The sequence below is a fragment of the Gorilla gorilla genome, chromosome 9 (genome assembly GCF_029281585.2).
Source record: "Gorilla gorilla gorilla isolate KB3781 chromosome 9, NHGRI_mGorGor1-v2.1_pri, whole genome shotgun sequence".
Lineage (NCBI taxonomy): Eukaryota > Metazoa > Chordata > Mammalia > Primates > Hominidae > Gorilla > Gorilla gorilla.
The window spans coordinates 128264122-128280501 of NC_073233.2; the positions used below are offsets into that span (position 1 = coordinate 128264122).

A 16380-nucleotide genomic window follows, 5' to 3' on the forward strand; every position below is an offset into this window, starting at 1 on the left:
TCGCCGCCTCAACATCTAACTAGGGACAAGAGAATCTAAGGGCAACCACCAGTCATTGCCAAGGGAGGAAAAAAAAAAGATTGTTGCTGCTACATTTCAAATTGTATTTTTTTTTTTTTTTTTTGACGTGGTGTCTTGCTCTGTCACCCAGGCTGGAGTGCAGTGGCACGATCTCGGCTCACTGCAATCTCCGCCCCCCAGATTCACACCATTCTCCTGCCTCAGCCTCCTGAGTAGCTGGGACTACAGGCGCCCGCCAACACGCCCAGCTAATTTTTTCTATTTTTCAGAAGAGACGGGATTTCACCATGTTAGCCAGGATGGTCTCGATCTCCTGACCGCGTGATCCGCCCGCCTTGGCCTCCGAAAGTGCTGGGATTACAGGCGTGAGCCACCGCGCCCAGCCGAACTGTATTTCATACTCTGATGTTTAGTTGACTCAAAACAGGTGGGCCCAGCTCTGGGCTCTTAAGACAAAGTAAGGACTTTTGGTCTGACTCAGAGACTGAGTTTATTAACCCTAGGACTCAAAGCAGGAACCCTGGCCGGAGCTCCCAGGTTGCCAGGGCTCCTCGTGTGCTCTGTGTGGCCCCACCATAGCTCACCTGCTGACTCTTCTGCCTCTTCCTTCTGTGGGGGGAACTCCTTGCAGTTGAGGCTTTTTTTTTCCCTGTATCCCTGTGGCTAACGTTGTGACTAGCACATAACAGGCAGTTATGTTTTTTAAATATAAAATTCCCTTTTTTTCCCTCTAAATTTTTAACGCCCTTCACTGAGATAGGAGTTGTGAATACAGGAGAATACAGTGCAAACCTGCAGGAATTTTTAGGTAAGTGGAGGCAGCATATCACAGTGGTTAAGGGCATTGTCATGCCAGACCCCTATTGACTTCAGGAGGGATAGCACCAGATTCAAGAGGCCAGAGACCAAGAGCCAACAAATGCGACATAGGATTTGTTGAGGGGAACTTACATAAGAGGGATCCAGTGGCAACAGGCTGGACAGGAGAACCATCACTGCCTGCAGAAAGCACGCAGTTTACATGGCACTCTCATCTAACACCCTCCCACTAACAACCTCCACCTGGCAACCTTCATTTACCCCAAAACAAAGGGCCTCAGCCCCCTGTACGGCCCATGTTCCAAGGGCTGGGCCAGGGGCTCAGATGTTCCTCATACATAAGGAATAATCTCTGGGTTGGCCACGCTTGGAACACTAGACACACATTCAGGTGTGTCTGCCACACAGGGTCATTCTCAGGGTATACTTAAGTTACCGCTGTCAGGTGCATCTGCCATACAGGCATGATCTCCAGAGTCATATTGCCTGGGTTTGTACCCTACTCTGCCTCCTACTGACCATGTCATCTTGGGAAGCCTTGACTGCTCCATGACTCAGTTCTCACCTGTAAAATGGAGATAACAATAGGTCCCATCCCATAGAATTGTTTGTGAGGATTGAGTGTGTGTATATATATGTGTGTGTGTGTGTGTATGCATATATATATGTGTGTGTATACATATATATGTATATGTGTATATATATGTATGTGTGTGTGTGTGTGTGTGTGTATATATATATATATATGTAGTGCTTGGAACAATGCCTGGTACATTAATAAGGGCAATATAGGTGTTATTTGTTATTATTGTGATTATTATTCTCATTGCTATTAAATTGGTGGAGAGCTTCCTGTCCCCTGCTCTCCTTAACAGCCCAGAATTTCTGGGGGATGCTACCGGTGACAAGGATCTGATTTGGTGGAACAGGGATTGTGGCCAAAGATACATACATCAACAAAATTTAATCCCAGGTCATGAAGCTTGAACCTAGAATCCCAGTCACCCTAGGATAAAGGCCCAATATTTTAGGAAGAACTGGCTCCTTCCCTTTTACCTTACCCCCTCAGCCTTTAGGCTCCTGAAGGCTTTAGTACCCTATTTTTGTGGGAAACGATGGCAGCAAGAAGAAAGTCCAGATTCAGATACTAGAAAAAAAATACTGCAACAAAACAAATGGAGGAAGAGGGTGAGCTCTGCATACTCTCCATTCAGTGAAGTGGAGCCTTCCATGTTTTATTTCTCCAGACTATCATTACCTGTTATCCGGTTCTATCCTAACACATGTGTAACAGGCCTTCTCCAATTCATCTTACACTGGTTTTAATTGAGTATTGGTAGAGCTGGGGTTCTCAACTTTGGTTGCACATTGGAATCACCCAGGGAGCTTTTAAATTGATTGATATCTACACAGAGATTCTGATTTACTTTTTTCGGAGTGTGCCCTGGGTATTAGGATTTTAAATAACTCCCAAGTGATACTACCATGCTATCAAGGTTAAGAACTATGACCCAAACGTGTATACGAATCACTGGGGAACTTGTTAAAATGCACATTCTAGTTTGGTAGGTCCAGGGGTAGGTTCTGAGATTCTGAGTCTCTAATGAACTCCAAGGTGATGCAGATTTTGCTGGTCCATAGACCACACTTTGAGTAGCAAGGGCTTGGAGAGCATGATAATATGATTCCCTTGTTCAATAACATCACGAGCTTCCACATAATAAGCTATCTCAGCCTGGCGTCTTAGGCTGGCATCAGAGGCATTTAAGGACTCTAACAGCAACGGTTATCAAATGTGATCATCTGAATGACTCCTGGGCAGGTTTAAAAAAATACAGATCCCTGGACCCCATACCAGACCTAATAAATCATAATATTCAAGGTACAGCCTGCACAGGGTATTTGAAAACACTTCCCAAGTGGCATAGATGATCAACACACTTTAGGAACTGTGATATGCTTCCAAGATAGTTTCCCAGGCTCATTTCACATTAATTCAACATACATTTATTGTACCTGCCTCATGCTAGGTACTAGGGAAACAAAGATGAAACCAGTGCCGTCCTTACCTTTGAAGAGTTGGTAAGATAAATGACCAAAACTAGAATATTTACTATTCACCAGGCACGGTCTAAACACTCACACCTCTGCTAACGGTCTTCTCCTTTGAGAATGTCTAGGTTCCTCAGCACCCAGGATTGCCTGTCCTGATCAATCAAGGCAGACACCGTCTTTACCCCATTCGAGCCTCCATTCTTATCGCTCAAACTTACTCTGCTTGGTATTAAAATAGAACCAGAGAAGAAAAGGATTTACCCAAAGTGAAATAAAACAGTTGGTATTTATGTAGTGACTTCCATGTGCCAGTCATTGTTCAAAGCACTTTACACATGTAATATTTTAAAATTATCAAAATAACCATATGAGATAAGTGTTATTACTATCCCCATTCTCAGGATCGAGGAAAGGGAGGCAACAGAAGAGTAACTTGCCCAAAGACGTACCAAGCAAGGTTCACTTTCAAGCCTTATGCTTTACTGTCAAGTTGGTGACAGGGCTGACACTGGAATACTGTAACTTCTAATTCTCAGGCCTGAGCACTTTCCTCCTCATCAATTCCTGTTTCACGACTTAAATTCAAGCACGAGGGCAAGAACGATGTCTTACATCCCCCACAATGCCTAGTAAGGGTGCAAGCACTTAGTAGGTACTCGATAAATTGATTGGATGAGCTGTCCCATTGAGGGGAGGGGAGAAGTGGATAAACAAACAACAACAGCTAAACAAGAGCAGCGGCCTCCAGGTCTCACGTCACCGCTAGATCCCTCTTGACCCCCCCGCCAGAGAAGGAGGACCCTCCCGCGCCCTTTCGGAGCGTCGGTGGCCCGGCTCCGGCTCTGCGCTCCATCCTCCCAGCCAGCAGGTGCCCCCAGACCCCCGGCTCCTCCTCCGCCGCCGTCACAGCCTCGTCCTCCCCCTCTGGCTCCTCCGCTTCCTGTTGCCGCGATCCGGGCCGGGAGCTGCGGGCGCCCGGGCGCCCGAGGCTTCCCGGTACGCTCCGCCAGGTAACCGCTCGGCGCGAACTGCCCGGCCGGGGTGGGCACCGGGGCCGCGCGGCCCACTGGTGGGGAAGGAGGCGGCAGAGGGCCCGGGCTCGCCTCCGAAGGGGAGCGGGCCTCCTCCTGCCTCGGACGCCCGAGGCCTTCCTGCGCCAGGCTGCGGCGCCAGCGGGATGCAGGGATAACGGTGCCTGGCTCCGGCTCTTGGTCCGGGCGTGGCCGAGCGCCGCAGGCACCGCCGCGCGGAGATGCGATCGCCGTCCCTGCGAGGCCCCGGGGCCCGCGCTCGCCGCCAGCCACGCCTGCTCCAAGGCTCCTCCTCGCCAGTCTGGCCCTGGAACGGGAGAAACCAGGAGAGGAGCCTTGGACCTCTGAGCGGCGATGGCCTTCCAAATGCCCTTCCGTTCTCTGGCAAAAACCAAGAGCAAAAAGCCGAAACCCACACAGGGAGTTCCCAAGGTCACAGAGTTGTGTCTGCCATTTACGAATGTCTGTTCTTTTATTTAAGTGTTTGTAAATGGGCTACTGTTTTCTCTGTTCTGCCAAGGAATTAGGATTCAGAGAAGAAGACTCTAAAAATACTAATAGGCATATCCAAATGAGCTGATCCGCATTACTGGCCAGTGACCCTGGCCTTTAGAAGGAGATAAGGGAGGGCAGTTCTCTTCACGTGGGATACTTTGTATTTCTGGCCCTTACTCTGAGAATTGGCATTGATGTTTTACAAAGTTTATCTCAGAACTCCATGTCAGAACTGGACCGGACTGTGGAGTTCTTCAGTCCTAGTCTCTTTCTTTCCTTTCCCTTCCTCCCCTTCCTCTTCCTTCTTTTCTTTTCTTTAATTTCTTTTTTTTTTTTTAACTGTGGTTCTAGAGGTTAAAGTGATTTGCCCACACTCTTATGGCTAGTCTCTCTAGGGACAGAGACAGAATTGGAACCCAGGTCTATTATGGACACCTACTGTGTTCTTGAATGGAAATCTGATTTCAGATGAAAGCTGTACAGAACTTGACCTTCATGAAGCCCCTCTCTGGATAGCATTCTTCGGAAGTGGCTTGTGTATTGACGTCCACAGATAACTATTTCACTGGTCAGAATAAGGTTAAGCAATAAGCATAGCCATGCAGAAAATGTCTGCTGAGATGAAGTAGATATCTGATATGTTTTTGACTTTTTATTTGTACGTTTCAATGGAGGAGCTAATGAATACTAACTAATAACAACATCTTGCTCATTTTTAGATTTTAGTCCTGTGTGACTAAATTGACTCAGTTATAGTTGTTCTTGTCCTAACATATTTGTCACCAGTAAAAGTTCCAAGGTACAGCTTTCTGGCTTCATTTCATTTTTAACTGAATAATTGCCTTAAGGATATTTTTAGATCTCAACAAAAACTCCCCACCTCTTGAACCTTAGAATCCTTCTGCTTCACTCTTGGCAAATCTTTGGGTCGGATTTCAGAACTGAATAAAGCCAGGATTTCCCCCCAACCTCCAAGATGTCTGGACTCTTTGTTTAGTTCTGTATTTAAGTTTATCCTAAGTTTTGTTTTTGACTGATGAACCTGTGACCCAAATCCAAACCTCAGCTGAATTTAGTATCAGCTTAAAACCACATTAAACTGCCATGTGTCATGTGACCTCTAGCAGAAACCAACGTGGCAGTGTTCTGTTTTTTCATGAGTGCGTTTCATTGGGGTTTTTGAACTGTGAAGACATTATTTAATACATGTGCTTTATTTTCTGTGTATTATTGCCCAAGGTCAGTCATCGCTAGAGGGTTATTATTGACATTTACTCATCATAAAATGTGATGTCAGCCTACCAGCTCGGAGTGCAGTTCCTGGTTTCCAGTTTACAACATTCACCAGTTGCTAACATGTTATCTCTGAGGAACTTGGAATGATAAATACAGCCATACTTAAATAGAAGATTCTTGGCCGTGTAGATAAGGAAAATAAGATAAGGCAATATTTTTGAACTATTCTATAATAGAAATGAGGACATATGCACAAAATGACCCAATGCTGTTTTCTTAGGGTGCGTCCTTTGTTTTTCTGGTTTTGGTCTTTTCATCACAGGATGGCATTAGCTCTGTGTCTGCAGGTGCTGTGCAGCCTGTGTGGCTGGCTCTCGCTCTATATTTCTTTCTGCCACCTGAATAAGCACCGAAGCTATGAGTGGAGCTGCCGGCTGGTCACCTTCACCCATGGAGTCCTCTCTATAGGCCTCTCCGCTTATATTGGCTTCATTGATGGCCCATGGCCTTTTACCCACCCAGGTAGGTAGGGGATTTTCCCTTAGGGATTTATGATTTGGGGGTAGTCTTAGAAGCATGGGACTTTGAAACAGAATTTGTACAATATTGAAGACTAATTCCCATTATAATTTTGTATTGGAATCCTTATTCTTCATTGTTAACTCTGATATTGTTTATGTCACCTGTTGTTTCTGCTTTTCATAACTCTCTACTTTTAAAACAGATTTTAAATTGCTTGTTACAATTTAATCGGAAATATAAAAACCCTAAAGCCAGTATCAACATCTTCCACTACCACCCCCAAAAAGACACAAATAGAACTGTATCATACATATTTTTGGCAACTTGCAACTTTTACTTGACTGTCTATTCAAAAGTCAGCATCTTTCCATGTCTATGTTAAGAGGATGAGATGTTCCTTATCCTTTTTGTTACTAGATGTACAAGTGTTACTTTCGGAAGTATGCAATTTTTTTTTTTTGAGATGGAGTCTTGCTCTGTTGCCCAGGCTGGGGTGCAGTGGCTCAATCTCAGCAAGCTCCGCCTCCCAGGATCACACCATTCTCCTGCCTCAGCCTCCCGAGTAGCTGGGACTACAGGTGCCCGCCACCATGCCCAGCTAATTTTTTTTTGTATTTTTAGTAGAGATGGGGTTTCACCGTGTTAGTCAGGATGGTCTCGATCTCCTGACCTCGTGATCCACCCACCTTGGCCTCCCAAAGTGCTGGGATTACAGGTGTGAGCTACCGCACCCGGCCAAGTATGCAAAAATTTTACCCCCTTGTATTAATTGGTTGGGGCTGCCATAACACAGTACCACAGAGTGGGTGGCTTAACCAGATGTTTATTTTCTTAAAATTCTAGAGGCTAGAAGTCGAAGTTCAAGTTGTTAGCAGGTTTGGTTTCTTCTGAGGCCTCTGTCCTTGGCTTGCAGATGGCCACTCTCCCACTGTGTCCTTCCATGGTCTCCCCTCTGTGTGTGTGTGTGTGTGTATATGTGTGTGTGTTTGTATATGTATGCATATCTATGTCCTAATCCCTTCTAAGGATAACAGTCATTGTGTGTGTGTGTGTGTGTGTGTGTGTGTGTGTATGTATATGTATGCATATCTGTGTCCTAATCCCTTCTAAGGATAACAGTCATATTGTGTGTGTGTGTGTGTGTGCGCGTGTATGTGTTTGTATATGTATGCATATCTGTGTCCTAATCCCTTCTAAAGATAACAGTCATAGCGTGTGTGTGTGTGTGTGTGTGTGTGTGTGTTTATGTATGCATATCTGTGTCCTAATCCCTTCTAAGGATAACAGTCATATTGTGTGTGTGTGTGTGTGTGTGTGTGTATGTGTATGTATATGTATGCATATCTGTGTCCTAATCCCTTCTAAGGATAACAGTCATATTGTGTGTGTGTGTGTGTGTGTATTTGTATATGTATGCGTATCTGTGTCCTAATCCCTTCTAAGGATAACAGTCATATTGTGTGTGTGTGTGTGTGTGTGTGTGTGTGTGTATGCATATCTGTGTCCTAATCCCTTCTTTTAAGTGTAACAGTCATATTGGATTACTCTACCCCATTTTAACTTGATTACCTCTTTAAAGGCCTTATTTCCAAATACACTCACATTCTGAGGTACTACCAGTTAAGGGCTTTAACATGTGAATTTGGGGAGGGAGGACACAATGCAGCCCTTAACTCCCCTGGAATATAATTTTTAAAATATTTCTTTAGCTTCTCTTACTGAATTTCTGAGTTTCCCCCGCAAACTGTCAAACTAATGAAACCAACTGTTAAGCTTTGTATTTTATATGAAGATTCTAAATGGTTTCAAATATGTCAGGTCCTTAAAACCTGTGTTCCTGGACATGAGCACACACTAACTTTTGGGGCCCTCTCCAGCATCTACTTTCAGGATGGGTTAAGGCCACTGAGTGTTCAATAACGTAACCCATTAAGCTGAGAAAAAAATCTGACATTCAGGAAACAATGATTCAAGAGTCTGGAAATAAACCTTTAGCAGAGTAAAAAAAAAAAAAAAATTTAGGATTTTAATTGAAGGAACAAAATAATTGGATTTTATGCTGTTCCGCGGAGAGGACACTGAGATTATTGCCTGTGTTCATTGAAGGATGCAAATTCATTGAAGTCTGATTCATCAGAACAGCATTTCCTGGGGTCTGAACATCGTTTAGTTTGATAAAGACCTAGATTTTATATTTTAGTCTTTCTTTGGTCCTCATTAAAAAGCATGTGCCTGCTATTGTTTTTGTTTCTTTAGTGTCTAGTAAGGTTTGAAAGACAACAACATAGGATCCCTGTGCAAGGTAACACAATTCCCAGTCACTCAATTTGCTTCTGTCTTGGTTTGTTTCAGGCTCACCCAATACACCTCTCCAAGTTCATGTCCTGTGTCTCACCTTGGGCTACTTCATCTTCGACTTGGGCTGGTGCATCTACTTTCAGTCTGAGGGTGCCTTGATGCTGGCTCATCACACATTGAGTATCTTGGGCATTATCATGGCCCTTGTGCTTGGGGAGTCTGGCACAGAGGTCAATGCAGTCCTCTTTGGAAGTGAGCTTACCAACCCCTTGCTACAGATGCGCTGGTTTCTCCGGGAAACAGGGCACTATCACAGTTTCACTGGAGATGTAGTGGACTTCCTCTTTGTGGCTCTGTTCACAGGAGTGAGGATTGGTGTGGGAGCTTGCCTCCTTTTCTGTGAAATGGTCTCCCCCACGCCTAAGTGGTTTGTGAAGGCTGGGGGAGTAGCGATGTATGCTGTGTCTTGGTGTTTCATGTTTAGCATCTGGCGCTTTGCATGGAGGAAGAGCATCAAGAAGTACCATGCTTGGAGAAGCAGGCGGAGTGAGGAACGGCAGCTGAAACACAACGGACATCTCAAAATACACTAGCCAAGGCTTGCTCCAGATTATGGATTGGGTTAAGTCAGCCATGGGAACCAGGTTGGAAATATGACTGTTACATAATCACACTTATAACAAACTTAGGTTTCAAAAAAGGGCTAAATGTATTGATCAATTTGGTCAGTCTTCAAGCCGAGCATATACCAGTATTAAAACACTAACTTCTACAGTAGCACAGTTGTAGAAAGTGAGAATACTCCATGGTAGTTGGGAATAAGTCAGAACTGTGAAGTGAGTACAACTGGCATTTGTTTTCATTTGTGGTGACCCTGGGTCCTCCTGTCCCTGGGAGGTTTGATGTTCAGGCAGTTTAGAAAGGAACTCGAAAAAGATTAGTGCTATTTCTTGTTCCTTTGAGAAGTAACTCTTTCAATAAACACTTATTTCTGCTTTCCATATAGCAATTTATCTAAGTTTACCCCATTTACTATAAAGTCAGGGGCTTTCAGGAAGAGACATGCCTTTGACATTCTGAACATTAGATCGGGGAATTGGGTCGCTTAAACAGAGGGGCATAGGAGGGTGAGAGTGAAACTGTGGCAGTGAGGGGGAGGGCTACTTACTGAACCTCCTATACCAACTGTGCCAGAGGTGCCCAAGATCACTGCCAGGTTCTGTAATTCTCTGGGAAGACTCAGTGGACTCAGCATATAGTCTTACTTATAGTTTTGATTTATTATAGTGAAAAGATACAAAGAAAAATCGGTAAAAGGAAAAGGCACCTGAGACAAAGTCTAGGGTAAAGCAAGCACAAGTTTCCAGAGTCCTCTCCCAGTGGAATCACACAGGATGCACTTAATTCCCCTAGCAGTGATTTGTTACGACATGTGAATGAGTTGTCTACTGGACAAGGTCATTACAGACTCAGTGCCCAAATTTTTTACTGAGGACAGGTCATCTAGGCAGCCTTTCCCTGGCAGATAGCAAAATTCAAGACTCTCAAAAGGAAAGCAGGTGTTCAGCATAAGCCATATTGTTTGCACAAGCAGTTCAGACACAGTAAGCCAGTCTTATCAGTTAATTGTGGGAGCCCCTCCAAAATCTAAGTTCCCAAATGCCGGCCAGTGGCCAACCCTGTAATCAGGCCTCTCCAAGGATAGCAGTTTAGGCCTGCTATGTTAACTCTTTTCTGCACAAAACCTATAGAGTTAGGGCTTTGGATTTGAGACGAATGAAGTGTGGGTAGATTTACTGAGTCCTGTTATATGGGTTCTGCCCTACCAGGAAAACTATGCCAGTTCTCAGGGCTTTTGTGCATTAATCTCCTAGGCATTTGAGGCTATGACTAAATTCCATAGGGATTTATCATGTGGATTCCACTGTGCTTGAGATGGCAGTTTAGATTTCAGCTCTGCTGTACATATTGCAAACTAGAGCCAAAGACTTTAAAGTGTGTACTGGCCTCAGGGGGATGAGGTTAATTTTTTTTTTTCATTTTAGATACATTCCCTTTTAGTACTCCTCCTACTCTTCTTATTTTTACTAAAAAGGTACCACTCTGTGAACAAACTAATAAAACAAGGCCAGTCTCGGAAGGAAAAAAATAATAATTCTTAGTGTGACAGTCTCCAAGAGAAGCAAGAATATAAGCTTAGAACAAGGGGTTAAGAATCCGGAATTCCTGGGTTCTTTTAACTAATTTTGCTACTCACTTGCCACTTTGGAGAGCTACTCACTCACTTTGGATAGGTTACTTGTTTCTTCTTTGCCTGAGTTTAAACCTATTGTGAATGAATGAAATACCCTGTAGTGTATTTCATAGATACATTATGCGGCATTTTATTAATGGAGGTCTTTAATGTAGGGCTTTTATGGAAATATGAAGTATTTATGTATTTATTGATTATTTATTTTTACCATGTTATTGAAGTCAATGGTGTTTGATTAGCTCAGTGGGTGAGCAAGCATATGGTGCTACTGGAGTCAAGGCTGGTCAGTAGGAAGCATCAGTCCATTCCATGGCCACTGGTAATCTAACGTAATGAATGGTGTTTTTTGATGTTGTTGTTTTTTGAGACAGAGTCTTGCTCTGTCGCCCAGGCTGGAGTGCAGTGGTGTGATCTCAACTCACTGCAACCTCCGCCTTCTGTGTTCAAGTGATTCTCCTGCCTCAGCCTCCCGAGTAGCTGGGACTACAGGCGTGTGCCACCATGCCTGGCTACTTTTTGTATTTTTAGTAGAGATGGGGTTTCACCATATTGGCCAGGCTGGTCTTGAACTCCTGACTTCATGACCCACCCGCCTCGGCCTCCCAAAGTAATCCCAAAGTAATCCTCCCAAAGGGATTACAGGTGTGAGCCACCATGCCCAGCTCTGAGCGGTCTTGAAAATGGAAAATGGTCTTGGCCACAGAAACCAGGCATGAGGGAGTGGTTGGAATGGTATAAAGTCATCACTGTTAAGGAAACAGTAACTTTAAATGCATGTTAACAGTGGGTCTTTAAAAATGAATGTCATTTGGTTAAAGAGTTTTGCTGGGCATTGAGATAATCTGACAGCATCTCCACTTCCTGTTTTTTTTCTTAATCTCCACTTTTTTTTTTTCTATGATGAGCGCCCCTAAAATGCTGGTAAGCTTCTTTCCAACAAAATTGCGGTCAAAGTAGGATGCTGGGGAATGCTGATTTTAGCAAAAGCTTGTAGAAAAGAGTGGCTTGGCACATGAGCTTAAAAAAAAGAAAAAAAGCTGGCTCTTGAATTTTGGCACAGTGCAACCTGTTCCATACCAGACAAATGAACAGGCTTAATCTGGTACCAATTCTTTTTCTCTCTTACTCCTCAGAAGTGAAGGGACTGCAGATCTTGTTGTTTTGGGGACACTTTCATGGAACTGTATGTAGGTTTTTTTGAATGGTGAGAAATCTGAATAATTGGTAAGGGGAAGGGAATCCCTCATTTCAGCTTTTCTTGATGTTGTTACTAATAACTATGAAAAAACTTCTGAGAGAACAATGTGAACTGAAGATGACTCAGCAGTTAAGACAATGCTAAGTTCTGAAACCACAGGTAAATGAAGGGCTAATTAATGTGTGGTATACTCGGACAAAATGAGGTACTCATTTGCACTGGATTACTATGTAATGATAACGAACACTGTTCAAGAAGGATTTATATTTCCATAAGATTTGTACTAAATTTTATAAAAGTAAAACAACTTTTTATAAATCCAGAGTCTGTCTTTATATTTATGTGGTGGTTTTGCCAAGAAGTTAAAAAAAGCCTTTTGACCTGTAGAAATGTTGACCTGTATTCATACTTACTAGTGAATATCTCTAATCTGCTGTTCATTATCCATCATCCCCCCTATTTTTTTTTTATTTTGGGGGGTAACAATTGACATACACAAAACAGTTTGCCAAAAGAGAGAGGAAGAACCTTAATGTGTTTCTTGTTCTGCCACCTGTTTGGACACTTGTCTTGAAAACGTTGATGTCAAGTGAGTTGACATCAGAGACATCATCTGAAGACAGCTGGAGGCCCTGTCTTGAGGACTGTACTACCAATGCCTAAAACAGTCTGGGATGCATAGTAGATACTTAGTAAGCATGTTGAAAGAATGGACAAGAGGATGAGAATGTGGTTTAGAATCATCCCCATTGGAAAACCTCCTCAAAGGTTTTCCCAGTGGATTGGGTCATCAGTGTCATTTTTCTAGGTAAAGTACTACGGACCCTGAGGAGTGTGTTCTACCCAGACTGGCTTGACTTTCTGAAGGCATCCTATAGTTACAGCCTTTAGAACAGTTGAGCTATCGGCAGCTTTAAAGAGGCTTTCAGTTTTGTTTTTTTTTTTTAATCATTAATGCTTTGTAGGTGACTATAGAGATTTTCATCATTTAAAAAAAATAGTTCTGGAATGAATAACCACTGGCTTAATTCAATCTTTTGCTTACCATCTTCTGAAGCTTTCCCACAGCAAAATGCCTTCTTTGCTCACAGCTAGAACCGTGGGTCTGTTTAAGTTTGGAAAGATCTTGAAAGCAGCTTGCCAAGAGGTTTTGTATGCAAGGAAGAGAAGGTGAATTAGGAAACTTTCCCAGTTTGTTTTATTCCTGAAGCTTAAGTATTGAGACTTCCCTCAAGTATTAAGGGAAGAGAGGAACTCCAAAATGCATGATTTGATGAGTCATTGGGTTCAATTAATTTTATACTTACACTGTAACATTATTAGAATAGGGGAAAATAAGATATTTAGTACTTTTAAGAAAGATTTATTAAGCTTGGGGATAAGGTTTGCATTTTGGTCGGTATATATATATATATATATATGAATGGGATTCCTTCCAGTTACATGTAAACACTCAATTTAAGAGTCTTCAGGGTAGAATTGTCATGCTAGAATACACCAGCAGGTGGCAATGTGTCCTGGTCTCATCATTAGGGAAGTGCCTTGGCTAATCTGCTTCTATTCTTTCCAAAAATAAACATTACAAAATTAGCTGGCTGTGCCTTGAACCTAAAAAATCGAGCAATAAAGAGTCGTCTCTGGTCTCTGTTTATCTTTTCCTTTTTTCCCCCCCCGTTCTAACTAACGTCAGCGTGAGCTCATGCCTCTATTCGGGGATAATGATCCTTTCATGAACTGTTGCGGAATGACTTTTTGCAACAGCATTGTTAAGAGGTAATTGTTTCCTCTCTCCACATCCACTGTTTATTAGATTTGATTTGCTACTTGGATTCCACAAAATGGCTGAAATCCCTTGTCACCAACATAGGTTTAAGCTCAAAAGTCTGAAAATAGTTGGATAAAGGGAATAGCCACTTTAGATGTTTGCAGGCAGAACTGAAGAACTGTATTATATATGGTACCTAAATTGCCATAATACTGAATTATTCAATCATAAAACTAGATGGGTATCTAAAGCTCTCTACCCAGTAGGGGAAAAAACCGAAAAACCGTTTGGGAATCCTTCAGAGAGAACCGTAATGCTATTTACTGGATAAATATACTTCATTTTCTTCTCCCAGTTCTTTCCACAACACGCTTGTTAAGTCGCCATGGAAAGCACCATGCTCTATCAATTTGGCAAATAACACATTTCATTTTGCCAAGGCAGAAACAGCCTAAAAGTAATATTTATACCGAGAAGCCCTGGCTGCAGTCCCCAGCTGCTCTCCCGCAGCCCTGCGCCTCCCGCTCTTGCAGCGCTCTCCCCCCGGGGCCGGCAGGTGCCCAGGTGAGCGGGCCCCGCGGAGGCAGCGAGGGGCGCCGGCCGGGAACCGGCAGAACGCGTGCAGCCAGAAGACAGGAGAGATAGTACATTCCTTTAAGTAATAAAAGTTTCCAGGACAAGGGGGGCTGGTAATTTTCAAAGAGCCTCCCGGCACGATGTCCTCGGGATCTGGGGGGCGCTCTCGGGCGGTCTCTGGTGAAAGTCGACTTAGTACAAACTGGACTCGAAGGGGCATGTCTCGGCACTCAGGGGCCCAGGCGCCGCGGGAGGTGGGTGGGCCTCCCGGGGCTGCACGGGTCCCACCTCCGTCTGCCCCGCAGGACTACTTTGCCGCTTTCCCAAACCGGGCTCCGGCGGAGGCGTCCGTTCAATGGCGAGAGCGCGGCCCTGAGCGGCGGAGGGATCCCGGGTGAGGCGGCTTCCCGAAGTCAGAGGGGAGGGGGCCAAAAAAGTCGGCCGGGGACGGGAAGCGCGAGCTCGCGCCGGACGCGGCCAGGGCCTGGAAACCAGAACCGGAACCGGAACCCGCGCGCGCGCCCGCGGTTGCGCGGCCCCCACGGCCGCCGGCCTCCTCCGCTGTCTGCGCGCGCGCCCGCGAGGGCCTCCAGAACCCGGCGAGCCGGCCCTGCGCGGGGAGACGCCGCCGCCTCCGCCTCCGCCTCCGCCTCCCGGACCGGGGCTTCCAGGCCGGGCCGGACGGGCATCTCCCGCCCCTCGCGGGGAGCGTCGGGGAGGAGCCGCCGCCTCTGGCGATTGCGGAAGAGTCCGGGCCTCAAAGAGATGGGGAGCAGTCCGCGGCGCTGAGAGACCCGGGTCCCTGTCACCTCGGGCCGCGGGACCTCTCCGCCGGCGCCAGCGGCTCGTCCCAGCACCGGGAGCCTGGTGGGGGCGGCGAGCACAGGAGGAGCCCCGGGCCCGGGACATGGAATCGCGCGAGCCCGGCGCGGGACGGCTGGAGACGCGGCCAACGCTGCGGCCAGGAGCAGCCGGCAGCCCCAGATAGAGAGCCAGGAGGGAGGGCCCCGGCCCTTGCCGCGGCGGGGAGTTCGAGGCCCCGAGACTCCGGAGGAGGAGCCGACACCCGTCCGTGAGCTGATCCCGCCCCAGCCCCGGCGGGAGTCCCGGGTCCCCTTCCCACTGCGCGCGGATTTCCCTCTCTGAGGAAGTTTATCCTTGTGCCTTCTGGAGGATTTCTCGCTAGCTCGACTCACTCTGGACTGACTCGCTCCCTGGCTTTCTCAATTCGTTTTGGGAGATAACTTGTTTTGCTCCAAGCCGCATCCGTTGACCCCTTACAATCGGATGGTCTAGATGACTGAATGGAGTTTTGAGTTGGACTTTTGTGTCCCTGACGGAGTAGGGCCTGATCCCAGAGCACTGGGGGTGGGGAGGAGGTGTTACTGTAAAATGCAAGTTGGATAAAAGGAGGACCTCTCGCCAAGGGCCCCAATGAGTGGCACACAGTCTACTATCACCGACAGGTTGGTATGAATTCCTCCTTCGCTCGGCCTCCCGGAATCGGGCCCGACCTAGCAGGGGAGTCGGTGATTGCAGATTGCCTTTGGCCAGCGAAGTTGACAGGCAGAGGAAAGAGGGTTGTTTCGGAGCTGTGCAGTTAGCCTGGGGTTGCTGCCGAGTTATCCAGTTGATTGGCTTTTGGAAATGTAATTTTTCCGGAGAGAAACTTCCCTTCCGATTCTCAGAGAAGGGGGAGGCAAAACCGTGATTGTGGTTTTCCGCCTGTAGTGTGCATTAGGATTGTGTACTCGTCTGGAAATCAGAGGAGAAGGTCATTTTAGGTGAAGGTCGGTGCCTGAAGTCGGCTCGGTATTGGTGTATTATTTATCAGCTTTAACCGTGTCCTGCAGTAGATTCTCAAGACAATTACATTTTAGGAATTTCTACCTGTGAACTTAATGTTGAGCCTACTGCATGGTGATCTGGGAACTTGATCTCTTTCAGATGTTGACCTGCACGGTGTTTAATTATTATCTAATAACTTTCCAGAATGTTGACATTACCAGTAAATCACAGGTTCTTGCTGGAAGCAATGTCCGGGAGCTGAAGAAATGAGGGTAAATCATGGGGTTTGCTTTTAATTCTTGTATTTAAATATTTCGTCTTC

General features: G+C 45.5%; 2 protein-coding genes across 8 annotated transcripts in view; both read left to right on the top strand.

The window, feature by feature from the left end:
- Positions 1 to 3641: 3641 nt before the first annotated feature.
- On the top strand, positions 3642 to 11099 carry TLCD5 (TLC domain containing 5). 4 transcript variants are annotated; one of them, XM_004052289.4, is made up of 3 exons: positions 3642 to 3905; positions 5980 to 6179; positions 8532 to 11099. In XM_004052289.4, the coding sequence occupies exons 2-3, from the start codon at positions 5981 to 5983 to the stop codon at positions 9068 to 9070; spliced, it is 738 nt and encodes a 245-aa protein (XP_004052337.1). In that variant the 5' UTR covers positions 3642 to 3905; position 5980; the 3' UTR covers positions 9071 to 11099. The 4 variants fall into 4 exon arrangements, with proteins under 4 accessions (XP_004052337.1, XP_063549683.1, XP_063549682.1 ...); XM_063693612.1 differs by having other exon boundaries at positions 3799 to 3905; positions 5661 to 6179; XM_063693613.1 differs by lacking the exon at positions 5980 to 6179 and having other exon boundaries at positions 3689 to 3905.
- Positions 11100 to 14695: 3596 nt separating this feature from the next.
- ARHGEF12 (Rho guanine nucleotide exchange factor 12) overlaps positions 14696 to 16380 on the top strand; it is a 152823-nt gene continuing 151138 nt past the window's right edge. For 2 of the 4 annotated variants that reach the window (XM_031015915.3, XM_055356135.2), the window contains exon 1: positions 14696 to 15736. In XM_031015915.3, the coding sequence (XP_030871775.1) occupies positions 15705 to 15736 (32 nt within the window). In that variant the 5' untranslated portion in view covers positions 14696 to 15704. The remainder of the gene's footprint in view (positions 15737 to 16380) is intronic. The other 2 variants (XM_031015914.3, XM_031015916.3) reach the window with 2 other exon arrangements.